General features: G+C 51.2%; 1 protein-coding gene across 1 annotated transcript in view; it reads left to right on the top strand.

Moving 5' to 3' along the window:
* LOC138372424 (tripartite motif-containing protein 59-like) overlaps positions 1-11,319 on the top strand; it is a 60,017-nt gene extending 48,698 nt beyond the window's left edge. Inside the window, exons 5-6 of the mRNA XM_069337912.1 lie at positions 7,504-7,683; positions 7,800-11,319. Coding sequence (XP_069194013.1) covers positions 7,504-7,683; positions 7,800-8,312 — 693 coding nt within the window. The 3' untranslated portion in view covers positions 8,313-11,319. The remainder of the gene's footprint in view (positions 1-7,503; positions 7,684-7,799) is intronic.
* The last annotated feature ends 2,542 nt before the right edge of the window (positions 11,320-13,861 follow it).

The raw sequence follows: 13,861 nt of genomic DNA, 5'->3' as shown, positions 1-13,861 counted from the left end.
CTCCTGCCAGTAGAGGGGCGCTGGAACTAATGGTCCAGCACTAAACCCCTGCCAGTAGAGAGGGGCTGGAACTACAGGTCCAGCACCAACCCCCTGACAATAGAGGGGGGGCTGGAGCTACAGGTCCAGCACCAACCCCATGCCATTAGAGGGGGGGGGGCTGGAGCTACAGGTCCAGCACCAACCCCCTGCCAGTAGAGGGGGGTCTGGAACTACTGGTCCAGCACCAACCCCCTGCCAGTAGAAGGGGGGCTGGAGCTACAGATCCAGCTCCAACCCCAAGCCAGTAGAGGGGGAGGGCCCTGGAGCTACAGATCCAGCACCAACCCTTTGCCAGTAGAGGGTGCCTGGAGCTACAGGTCCAGCACCAACCCACTGCCATTAGAGGAAGGGCTGAAGCTACTGGTCCAGCGCCAACCCCCTGCCAGTAGAGGTGGGCTGGAGCTACAGGTCCAGCACCAACCCACTGCCATTAGAAGTTGGCTGGGGCTACAGGTCCAACTCCAACCCCCTGCCAGTAGAGGAGGGGCTGAAGCTACTGGTCCAGCGCCAACCCCCTGCCAGTAGAGGTGGGCTGGAGCTACAGGTCCATCACGCATCCCCTGCCAGTAGAGGTGGGGCTGGTGCTACAGGTCCAGCATCAACCCCCTGCCAGTAGAAGGGAGCTGGAACTACGGGTACAGCACCAACCCCCTGCCAGTACAGGGGGACTGGAGCTACAGGTCCAGCAGCAACCCCCGCCCAGTAGAGGGAGGCTGCAGCTACAGGTCCAGCACCAATCCCCCTGCCAGTAGAGGGGGGGGGGCTTGAGCTATTGGTCTAGCACCAACCCCCTGCCAGTAGAGAGGGGATGGAGCTACAGGTTCAGCACCAACCCCTTGCCCGTAGAGGGGGGATGGAGCTACAGGTTCAGCACCAACCCCTTGCCAGTAGAAGACGACTGGAGCTACTGGTCCAGCACCAACCCTCTGCCAGTAGAGGGGGGCTGAACCTACAGTTCCAGCATCAACCCCCTGCCAGTAAAGGGGGGCTGGAGCTACAGGTCCAGCACCAACCCCCTTCCAGTAGAGGTGGGCATGAGCTACAGGTCCAGCACTAACCCCCTGTCAGTAGAGGTGGGCAGGAGCTACAGGTACAGAACCAACCCCCTTCCAGTAGAGGTGGGCATGAGCTACAGGTCCAGCACTAAACCCCTGCCAGTAGAGGCGAGATGGAGCGAGACAGGCGAGACAGGTCCAGCACCCCCCCCCCCCTTGCCATTAGAGGGGGCTGGAGCTACAGGTCCAGCACCAACCCCCCTGCCAGAGAAGGGGGCTGGAGCTACAGGTCCAGCACCAACCCCCTGCCAGTAGAGGGGGGCTGGAGCTACAGGCCTACCACCAACCCCCTGCCAGTAGAGGAGCGCTGGAGCTACAGGTCCAGCACCAACCCCTTGCCAGTAGAGGGGCCTTGAGCTACAGGTCCAGCACCATCCTCCTGCCAGTAGAGGGGCGCTGGAGCTAATGGTCCAGCACCAAACCCCTGCCAGTAGAGAGGGGCTGGAGCTACAGGTCCAGCACTAACCACCTGCCAGTAGAGGGTGCTGGAACTACAGGTCTAGCACCAACCCCCTGCCAATAGAGGGGGGCTGGAGCTACAGGTCCAACACCAACCCCATGCCAGTAGAGGGGGTGGGGTGGTTGGAGCTACAGGTCCAGCACCAACCCCCTGCCAGAAGAGGGGGGTCTGGAACTACTGGTCCAGCACCAACCCCCTGCCAGTAGAGGGGGGCTGGAGCTATAGATCCAGCTCCGACCCCTTGCCAGTAGAGGGGGGGGGGCCCTGGAGCTACAGGTCCAGCACCAACCCCTTGCCAGTAGAGGGTGCCTGGAGCTGCAGGTCCAACACCAACCCCATGCCAGTAGAGGGGGGGGGGGCTGGAGCTACAGGTCCAGCGCCAACCCCCTGCCAGTAGAGGTGGGCTGGAGCTACCGGTCCAGAACCAAACCCCTGCCAGTAGAGGTTGGCTGGAGCTACAGGTCCAGCACCAACCCACTGCCATTAGAAGGGGGCTGGGGCTACAGGACCAACTCCAACCCCCTGCCAGTAGAGGAGGGGCTGAAGCTACTGGTCCAGCGCCAACCCCCTGCCAGTAGAGGTGGGCTGGAGCTACAGGTCCATCACGCATCCCCTGCCAGTAGAGGTGGCCTGAAGCTACAGGTCCAGCATCAACCCCCTGGCAGTACAGGGGGACTGGAGCTACAGGTCCAGCAGCAACCCCCGCCCAGTAGAGGGAGGCTGCAGCTACAGGTCCAGCACCAATCCTCTGCCATTAGAGGGGGGGGGGGGGGGCTTGAGCTATTGGTCTAGCACCAACCCCCTGCCAGTAGAGAGGGGCTGGAGGTACAGGTCGCGCACCCTGCCCCCCCCCCCCTTGCCATTAGAGGGGGCTGGAGCTACAGGTCCAACACCAACTCCTTGCCAGTAGAAGGGGGCTGGAGCTACAGGTCCAGCACCAACCCCCTGCCAGTAAAGGGGGGCTGGAGCTACAGGTCCAACACCAACCCCCTGCCAGTAGAGGGGGGATGGAGCTACAGGTCCAGCACCAACCCCTTGCCCGTAGAGGGGGGATGGAGCTACAGGTTCAGCACCAACCCCTTGCCAGTAGAAGACGGCTGGATCTACAGGTCCAGCACCAACCCCCTGCCAGTAGAGGGGGGCTGAAGCTACAGTTCCAGCATCAACCCCCTGCCAGTAAAGTTGGGCTGGAGCTACATGTCCAGCAGCAACCCCCTGCCAGTAGAGTGGGGGTTGGAACTACATTTCCTGCACCAACCCCCCCTCCCCTGCCAGTAGAGGGGGGCTGGAGATACAAGTCCAGGACCAACCCCCTGCCAGTAGAGGTGGGCTGTAGCTACAGGTCCAGCACCAACCCCCTGCAATTAGAAGGGGGCTGGGGCTACAGGTCCAGCACCATCTCCCTGACAGTAGAGTGGGGCTTGAGCTACAGGTCCAGCGCCAACCCCTTGCTAGTAGAGGGGGACAGGAGCTACAGGTCCAGCACAAATCCCCTGCCAGTAGAGGGGGGCAGGAGCTACAGGTACAGAACCAACCCTCTTCCAGTAAAGGTGGGCATGAGCTACAGGTCCAGCACCAACCCCCTGCCAGTAGAGGGGGGGGTCTTGAGATATTGGTCTTGCACCACCCCCCTGCCAGTAGAGGGTGGCTGGAGCTTCAGGGGCCAGCACCAACCCCCCTGCCATTAGAGAGGCGCTCGAGCTACAGGTCCAGCATCAACCCCCTGCCATTAGAGAGGCGCTGGAGCTACAGGTCCAGCATCAACCCCCTGCCAGTAGAGGGGGGCTGGAGCTACAGGTCCTGCACCAACCCCCTGCTAGTAGAGGGGTGCTGGAGCTACAGGTCCAGCACCAACTCCCTGCCAGTAGAAGGGGGCTGGAGCTACAGGTCCAGCACCAACCCCATGCAAGTAGAGGGGGGTTGGAGCTACAGGTCCAACATCAACCCCCTGCAAGTAGAGAGGGGCTGGAGCTTCAGACGCCAGCACCAATCCCCTGCCAGTAGAGGGGGGCTGGAGCTACAGGTCCAGCACCAACCCCCTGCCAGTTTCAGGAGGGGGCTGGAGCTACTGGTCAAGGACCTACCCCCTGCCAGTAAAGGGGGGCTGGAGCTACAGGTCCTGCATCAACCCCCTGCCAGTAGAGGGGGGCTGGAGCTACAGGTCCAGCACTAACCCCCTGCCAGTATAGGGGGGCTGGAGCTACAGGTCCAGCACTAACCCCCTGCCAGTAGACGTGGGCAGGAGCTACAGGTACAGAACGAACCCTCTTCCAGTAAAGGTGGGCATGAGCTACAGGTCCAGCTCCAACCCCCTGCCAGTAGAGGCGAGATGGAGCTACAGGTCCAGCACCCCCCCCCCCCTTGCCATTAGAGGGGGCTGGAGCTACAGGTCCAGCACCATCCCCCCTGCCAGAGAAGGGGGCTGGAGTAACAGGTCCAGCACCAACCCCCTGCCAGTAGAGGGGGGCTGGAGCTACTGGCCTACCAAGAACCCCCTGCCAGTAGAGGAGCGCTGGAGCTACAGGTCCAGCACCATCCGTCTGCCAGTAGAGGGGGCCTTGAGCTACAGGTCCAGCACCATCCTCCTGCCAGTAGAGGGTGGTGGAACTACAGGTCCAGCACCAACCCCCTGCCAATAGAGGGGGGCTGGAGCTACAGGTCCAGCACCAACCCCATGCCAGTAGAGGGGGGGGGGGGCTGGAGCTACAGGTCCAGCACCAACCCCCTGCCAATAGAGGGGGGTCTGGAACTACTGGTCCAGCAACAACCCCCTGCCAGTAGAAGGGGGGCTGGAGCTACAGATCCAGCTCCAACCCCAAGCCAGTAGAGGGGGGGGGGGCTGGAGCTACAGGTCCAGCACCAACCCCTTGCCAGTAGAGAGGGGCTGGAGCTTCAGGGCAAGCACCAACCCCTGCCATGGGGGGGGGGCTGGAGCTACAGGCCTACCACCAACCCCCTGCCAGTAGAGGAGCGCTGGAGCTACAGGTCCAGCACCATCCTCCTGCCAGTAGAGGGAGGCTGGAGCTACATGTCCAGCACCAACCCCCTGCCAGTAGAGGGGGCTGGAGCTACAGGTCCAGCACCAACCCCCCTGTCAGTAGAGGTGGGCTGGAGCTAAAGGTCCAGCACCAACCCCCTGCCAGTAGAGGGAGGCTATATCTACAGATCCAGCACCAACCCCCTGCCAGTAGAGGGGGGCTGAAGATACAGGTCCAGGACCAACCCCCTGCCAGTAGAGGGGGGCTATAGCTACAGATCCAGCACCAACCCCCTGCCAGTAGAGGGGGGCTGGAGATACAGGTCCAGGACCAACCCCCTGCTAGTAGAGTGGGGCTGGTTACCTTGAGGTGCTTCCGGGGCTTAGTGTCCCCGCGGCCCGGTCGTCGACCAGGCCTCCTGGTTGCTGGACTGATCAACCAGGCTGTTAGACGCGGCTGCTCGCAGCCTGACGTATGAGTCACAGCCTGGTTGATCAGGTATCCTTTGGAGGTGCTTATCTAGTTCTCTCTTGAACACTGTGAGGGGTCGGCCAGTTATGCCCCTTATGTGTAGTGGAAACATATTGAACAGTCTCGGGCCTCTGATGTTGATAGAGTTCTCTCTCAGAGTACCTGTTGCACCTCTGCTTTTCAACGGGGATATTCTGCACATCCTGCCATGCCTCCTGGTCTCATGTGATGTTATTTCTGTGTGCAGGTTTGGGACCAGCCCCTCAATTATTTTCCACGTGTAAATTATTATGTATCTCTCCCGCCTGCGCTCAAGGGAGTACAGATTTAGGCTCTTTAATCGGTCCCAGTAATTTAGATGTTTTACTGAGTGGATTCTAGCAGTAAAGGATCTCTGCACGCTCTCCAGGTCAGCAACTTCTCCAGCTTTGAAAGGGGCTGTCATTGTGCAGCAGTACTCCACTCTAGAGAGCACAAGCGTTTTGAAAAGTATTATCATCGGTATAGCATCTCTAGTGTGGAAAGTTCTTGTTATCCAACCTGTCATTTTTCTTGCAGTTGTGACGGCTACTTTATTGTGTTCTTTAAAGGTAAGGTCTTCCGACATGAGTACACCCAGATCCTTTACATTGCCTTTTCGTTCTATGTTATGATTTGCCTGAGTTTTGTACGCGGTTTCTGTTTTTATATTTTCAATTTTTCCGTAGCGCATGAGCTGGAACTTATCCTCGTTAAACACCATACTATTTTCTGTAGCCCATAGAAAGACCTGATTTACATCTGATTGGAGGTTTGCCGTGTCCTCTATGTTGCCAACTCTCATGAAAATCCTAGTGTCATCTGCAAAGGATGATACAGTGCTAGAGGTAGCACTGTAGCTACAGATCCAGCACCAACCCCCTGCCAGTAGAGGGGGGCTGGAGCTACAGGTCCAGCACCCACCCCCTGCCAGTAGAGGGGGGGCTGGAGCTACAGGTCCAGCACCAACCCCCTGCCAGTAGAAGCGAGCTGGAGCTACAGGTCCAACACCAACCCCACCCCCTTGCCATTAGAGGGGGCTGGAGCTACAGGTCCAGCACCAACCCCCTGCCAGTAGAAGGGGGCTGGAGCTACAGGTCCAGCACCAACCCCCTGCCAGTAGAAGGGGGCTGGAGCTACAGGTCCAGCACCAACCCCCTGCCAGTAGAGGGGGGGGGGCTGGAGCTACAGGTCTACCACCAACCCCCTGCCAGTAGAGGGGGGGGGCTGAAGCTACCGGTCCAACATCAACCTCTCTGCCAGTAGAGGGGTGGCTGGAGCTACAGGTCCAGCACCAACCCCCTACCAGTAGAGGGGGCTGGAGCTACAGGTCCAGCACCAACCCCCTGCCAGTAGAGGTAGGGGGGGGCTGCAGCTACAGGTCCAACTCCAACCCTTTGCCAGTAGAGGGGGGCTGGAGCTACAGGTCCAACACCAACCCCCTGCCAGTAGAGGGAGGGGGGGCTGGAGCTACAGGTCCAGCACCAACCCCCTGCCAGTAGAGGGGGCCTTGAGCTACAGGTCCAGCACCAACCCCCTGCTAGTGGAGGGGGACTGGAGCTACAGGTCCAGCAACAACCCTTTGCCAGTAGGTGCTTTCCTTGACTGGCTTCAGTTTATGTGTAGTGTAATGTGCTGATTGTGATGAATGTGGTAGGTGTGGTTGACTGATAATGGGGCTGACACTGACCACAGGTGATAATGGGGCTGACACTGACCACAGGTGATAATGGGGCTGACACAGACCACAGGTGATAATGGGGCTGATACTGACCACAGGTGATAATGGGGCTGACACTGCCCACAGGTGATAATGGGGCTGACACTGACCACAGGTGATAATGGGGCTGACACTGACCACAGGTGATAATGGGGCTGACACAGACCACAGGTGATAATGGGGCTGACACTGACCACAGGTGATAATGGGGCTGACGCTGACCACAGGTGATAATGGGGCTGACGCTGACCACAGGTGATAATGGGGCTGACACTGACCACAGGTGATAATGGGGCTGACACTGACCACAGGTGATAATAGGGCTGACACTGACCACAGGTGATAAAGGGGCTGACACTGACAACAGATGATAATGGGGCTGACACTGACCACAGGTGATAATGGGGCTGACGCTGACCACAGGTAATATTGGGGCTGACACTGACCACAGGTGATAATGGGGCTGACACTGACCACAGGTGATAATGGGGCTGACACTGACCACAGGTGATAATGGGGCTGACACTGACAACAGATGATAATGGGGCTGACACTGACCACAGGTGTTAATGGGGCTGACACTGTCCACAGGTGATAATGGGGCTGGCACTGTCCACAGGTGATAATGGGGCTGACACTGACCACAGGTGATAATGGGGCTGACGCTGACCACAGGTGATAATGGGACTGACACTGACCACAGGTGATAATGGGGTTGACACTGTCCACAGGTGATAATGGGGCTGACACTGTCCACAGGTTGGGGACCTCCGCAGGATGAGGGAGCCCGTCAAGAGGCTGGTGGAGGCTGGCCGGGTGTTGGCCGTCCAGAAAGACCAAGATGGCCGCCGCTCCGCCAGGATAACTCTACAAGACAGACAGCTGTACCTCCACTCACTCCTGCGTCAGCCCACGCCCGCCCACGCCTACACCCTCCAGGTTACTTTATTACACCCACTTGTCTTACTGACATTACTGACTTATTGAGTTTTTATAATTTATATGATGACATTTTGTTATACAGTTATCAGCATGATTTATTTTATTTCCTGCAGGAGAGTGAGGTTGTGGGCGTGCTGGAGCCCTCCTGCACCCTGGCGTTCCTTGACCTCGGGTGGGCGGGGTCAACAAGAGGGCGGGTCACCATCCGGCTGACCCCTGACACTCCGCTGGCCAGACAGTTTGTGTTGTTGTGTACGGGCCAGCGGGGCCACACCTACCGCAACACTAAACTGTTGTGGGTGGGGAACAAGGGTCAGCCGTGGGAGTGGGTGTTGGGCGGAGACTACGAGAGTAATGATGGTGAGGGAGGAGCCCCACTGCTGCCTCACCTCCAGGGGCAGTACCGGGAGTCAGGCCGGGCAGGAGCTGTGTGGTCCTGGTATAGGCTGGGGGGTCCCAGGTGTGCCCAGTTCACCATCACCACCAGGGACCTCCAGGGTGGTGTCCAGTGGCCACGTGTCTTCGGTGATGTGGTGAGCGGCTTGGATGTGGTGAGGGCAGCAGTCAACCACAGTGACATCACGGAGGTGACTGTGGTGGACTGTGGTGTTGTGCTGCCACTCTAGTTCACTGTACCATCACCATCACTACTGTGGTGTTGTGCTGCCACTCTAGTTCACTGTACCATCACCATCACTACTGTGGTGTTGTGCTGCCACTCTAGTTCACTGTACCATCACTACTGTGGTGTTGTGCTACCACTCTAGTTCACTGTACCATCACCATCACTACTGAAGGGTTGTGCTGCCACTCTTGGTCACTGTACCATCACCATCACTACTGTGGTGTTGTGCTGCCACTCTAGTTCACTGTACCATCACCATCACTACTGTGGTGTTGTGCTGCCACTCTTGGTCACTGTACCATCATTATCACTACTGTGGAGTTGTGCTGCCACTCTAGTTCACTGTACCACCACCATCACTACTGTGGTGTTGTGCTGCCACTCTAGTTCACTGTACCATCACCATCACTACTGTGGTGTTGTGCTGCCACTCTAGTTCACTGTACCACCACCACCACTACTGTGGTGTTGTGCTGCCACTCTAGTTCACTGTACCACCACCATCACTACTGTGGTGTTGTGCTGCCACTCTAGTTCACTGTACTGCCACCATCACTACTTTGGTGTTGTGCTGCCACTATAGTTCACTGTACCATCACCATCACTACTTTGGTGTTGTGCTGCCACTATAGTTCACTGTACCATCACCATCACTACTGTGGTGTTGTGCTGCCACTCTAGTTCACTGTACGGCCACCATCACTACTTTGGTGTCGTGCTGCCACTATAGTTCACTGTACCATCACCATCACTACTGTGGTGTTGTACTGCCACTCTAGTTCACTGTACTGCCACCATCACTGCTGTGGTGTTGTGCTGCCACTATAGTTCACTGTACCATCACCATCACTCCTGCATCACCATGGACAGCGTGTTTTGATACCAATGTAATTTAAGGACACACCTTCATCACTATACCATCATAACTTCACTACCTTTGGTATTTATACTTTGGTATCATATGCCTGACAATGACGGCTGTATCACCATCAGTGTTGGAAATTTCCAACACTAAATACAACACTGTTGTATTCTCATTAATTATTACTAAATCTACTAATCCTTGTAGTGATTCAAATTAACCAAACATAGAGTTCACATGTACTAATGATTACATCTGTACAATAAGGCTAGAATTCTTACGTCACCAGACGCCAGTATTGCGTCAGATTCCATTGTAATAAACACATTTATATCCAGTGTGTCTGAGAATTGAATTTGATTCTCTATAAAACAACGGTGTTCTGTGTGATAATTAATTACAGATGAACTGATCCCAAACTAATGCCAAATAGAGCGTTTATAGTTATAACTGTTATCTAGTAATAAATTTAACGTCACGCGTGAATGCCCTGGAGAGACTTTAATTCATCTCCATTGCTCGTTTCCCATCGTAAAATGGGCAAAGAATAATATTTAACTCCTCTGAATAATAAACCCGTCCTTATCCGAGCATTTCAATCACAACTGCGAGAAATGATAATATCCGTAATAAATAATTTGTGTAGCAAACGCGGGACGCGGAGCGGGGCAGAGGAGACGCCAAGTACACGAGGCGACGCGCTCAGAGAGAGACGCCATTACCCCAGCCACCAGGGTAGACGCCATCAAGAGCTCCAGAAGAAAGTCGCCACTGTGAGGTGTGAAGAACCTTTGCAGACATTCATTTTGCTGGTGTCAGTGTCACTTTACACAACGAGTTGAATTGTCAAGAGATTTAATTTGACATTCGGCCAGAACCTGTTAAATTTGGTTCTGTGTAGTTCAACGTGACCGGCCAGTGAAACGCGTCAGCATCTAGACTAGGCTAAACACCACGTGTTCGTTATTACGAAGCCTGAACCTAGGACGCGAACTTCGGCAAGCCTTAACATACACAGTGCCTATATTAGCTAAGTACCTTTATCCTTATTTGATGCATCATCTAGGTGGGGGTTTATAGCTGGGTAGCTTGTCGTGATGCAGAGCGACAATAAAAAATCACAGGTTATTATTTACTTTCATTATTTAATCTAAATTTCTTGAACATAGATATCTAGCAGCTTAATCTGTTGCTACTGAATATAATTTGATTTACAGCGTGTGTGAAGAATTCTCCGAGCTGTCATTTCCCGTGTTAATCATCTCCCAGTGTTCCATGACGAGTCCAGGAGAATCAGAGGATGAGTCGTAACTAATTTCTTGGAAATCGTCTTTAAGCTAAGACTCTTTCCGTATTCCTTGAATTCTATTATCTGTATTCCTTTACATGCAGAACATTGTTTCTTTGGATTGACATGTGTTTATTATAATTATCAATTCTCATGTTCTTAATCTATGTTCTTATTGGTGATAAAGATAATGATTCTATAAATGGTCATAGGATTAGATTATTACATATTGGACTGGTGAACGAACCACACTAGTTCCTGGACGTATTGAGTTCCAGTAATAACCCCCCAATGTAGGTGTTTGAGGCTTTGATTCAGTTAATTATACAGCCCATTAATTATATAAGTGATCATATTCTCTAGCATTTTATCCATAGTTACTGGTTCATCTAGGAATTTTCTAATGATCATATTTTCTTAGTTTCCCTCTTTACTATAAAAGCGGGTGGTCCTTCGTAATTGGTTTTCATTACATTAATATTTAAATAAATAGAGTCAAGCCCCAAATGTCCCACATTATGGTCCTTATCGAACCGGATAAACATAAATTATAATTATAAATACTAGTTATTAATAACTAATCCTTGTGTGATGTAAGCAAGACTAACCATTTGATTAATTGTGTCAACCAACAGTGTAACACATCAGTTAGTCTAAGTCACACCAACACATTGCTACTTTCACCTCATGTATAAGGTAGCCTTAGTGGGACACAGTCAATTACCACAACACTCAGACCTATACCTCATACAGAAGTGAGAATCTTTAGGTTACCAGGAGCAATAGCTCATAACTGTACATAATAGTTTTCACTTGTGTGTGCAAGTGCACTCTTATAAAAACAAAAAAAAACAAAAATACAGCACAATTATATTCACCTTACTGCACCACAATAATCTTTACCAATCTTATTAGGAAGAATTTAGGCTGAGATTGTGCTGAATGTGGTACAAGCCCAGACTAAATAAATTTATAGTTCTTAGTTAGGAATTATCAAGACTAGAATTAAGCTAGTCAGTAGTGTATGTATTATACTATTTGTGCTGACCCTATCCAGGGTGGGATTAAATTTGAGATAACTCTGATTGGAGTGTCTCCATATTTCTCTTGTACTCATTATTTTGTGTATCTATTTTGTGTATTGCTGGATGATCCCCATTACCTCTGATGGTGATATAGAAGAGCTAACCGGACGAGAACTAATGGTGAAGTTCAGACAGTACACAAAATATCTAGCTACTTGTTGTTAGGTAGGTACATTTAACCTCAAGTGAGGTAAAGTATAAATTAGCCACCTTAAATTAGGCTACATTTAATGTTACTTGTCTACTGATGAACAAGTACCCAAGCTTCATTAGTAATACATATACTAATTCCATGAAGTTTGGACCCAAGCCCAACATGGCTACTCCTGAACAATTAAGGAGAACCTACATTGGCCTTAAAGGTCATTTGACCAGATTAATTAACAAGGCTAAGGGCTTATCTAAAGATACTCCCATTGACTCTTATCACTTAGAGACATCAGTAAGAGTGGCTGATCTGAAATTTGATCAAGTCAAGTCTGCAAGTCAGTCTTATCTTACTCTACTGAATACCACAGAGATTGATCCTGAGGAAGTAAGTCAAATTGTAGACGATATCTCCCAGTATGAAGATGAGACTCAAGATAAACTTTACATGCTATCTAAATTAGCAAAACAATCTGGATCCAATACCAGTAACACAGGGTCTCAATTCAATACCCAACTACCAGAGGTTCGTTTACCTACTTTAGACTTACCTACATTTTCAGGATTAGATACAGAAAATTGGGACAATTTTTGGACTTCATTTGAAGTTCATATACATAAGAAACCGTCTCTTGACAAGGTTTCTAAATTCTCATATCTACTTAGTCTTCTCAAAGGAGAGGCTAAAAAGGTCATACATAACCTAACTCTCAATGAGAGTAATTATGAGTAAGCTATAAAACTTTTGAAGTTGAACTATTGCAACAAAGAGTTAAGTATAGCTACCCTCTATTACCAATTGCTAGATCTGAATGCACCAAATAGTAGACCAGAGTCACTTCAAAGCTTCAGACTAGAAGTAGAGTCTCTAGTAAAGGCCTTAGGTACTAAAGTTAACATACCAGCTTCAGAATGGTCAATCAAGTTACTTTTGCAGAGAAAATTACCTCGAAATGTCTTAACCGAGCTCTGCTCACATTATAATACCGAGTTTCTCACTCTTGACCAAATATTCGAGGGATTGAGAATAACGGTTAACAGGTTGAAGACTCATGATAAAATTAAACCTGAGTATAAACCTACTAATACTGACACTTCAGTCAAACCTAAACAGACTTTGAATAAGTCTAGTAAATATAAAACCAAGACTACTCCATCCACTGGGAAAAGAAGTGGAAATGTAGGTACATATTCAGTGTCTCCTTCTGAGATAACCAATGACTTGTCTACTAAAGAGACCAAGTCAATTAACCAGAGAAGGTGTCTGTTTTGTAATCAAGGACATGCCACCTACCAATGCTCTGTTTATCCTACTTATAATGTTAAGGTTAAAAGGTTGCAAGAAATACACAAGTGCACTAAGTGCATGGGCTCTCATGATCCCAAAAAATGTGTAGTGCAGCTACGTTCCTGCAACAGATGCAACCAAGGTGTACACCACTACGCCTTATGTAGAAAATCTTCTACACCAACCATGACCACTGGGGAGAATTCCACGAATTCTACCACAGTGCAATATTGCAAAGTGCATCAAGAAGTAAATGTACTTGCTACTGAGTCAGGCAATAATACCACTCTGCCTACAGCTCAACTTAGACTAATAAACCGAAGATCTAGAATTAACACTAGAGGTCTTTTTGACCAAGGATCACAGAAAACCTTCATTACACAACAGTTGGTAGATGAATTAAATTTGAAACCTGCCAAAAGTGTGAGGTTAAATATTTCTGGTTTCTTGTCGAATAGTGGGCCTCGTGAATACCAAGTAGTTAAGGTATTAGTGAGACTCGGATCTTCCACTAGCCCAATACAAGCGGTAGTAGTAGATAAACTTCCTACAGACCTGCAGGTCACAGGGTTAGCTCGCACTGCGAGACATCTTAGACGAAACCGCATGAGGCTAGCAGATTATAAAATAAATTCTGACTGCCTCACTGATGTTGGAATACTTATAGGCACGGATCATTATTACAAATTTATAACTGGATGCACCAGACAACACGGAATGAATTTGTTGTCGTCTGCAGGAGGCAAATTGCTTACGGGACCAGTGCTTTTCAGACAAAATCCAGCGTCCACAAACCAACAATCTAATAACATAATAGTGGCGTGACTAGGCTTGGAACAGTCACCCCTACGTTTCAGAGAAATATCTGAGGATATTGAGT

Source organism: Procambarus clarkii, chromosome 38, assembly GCF_040958095.1.
Source record: "Procambarus clarkii isolate CNS0578487 chromosome 38, FALCON_Pclarkii_2.0, whole genome shotgun sequence".
Taxonomy (NCBI): Eukaryota; Metazoa; Arthropoda; class Malacostraca; order Decapoda; family Cambaridae; genus Procambarus; species Procambarus clarkii.
The sequence above is the reverse complement of the archived record's forward strand: the minus strand, read 5'-3'. Positions and strand labels throughout refer to the sequence as shown.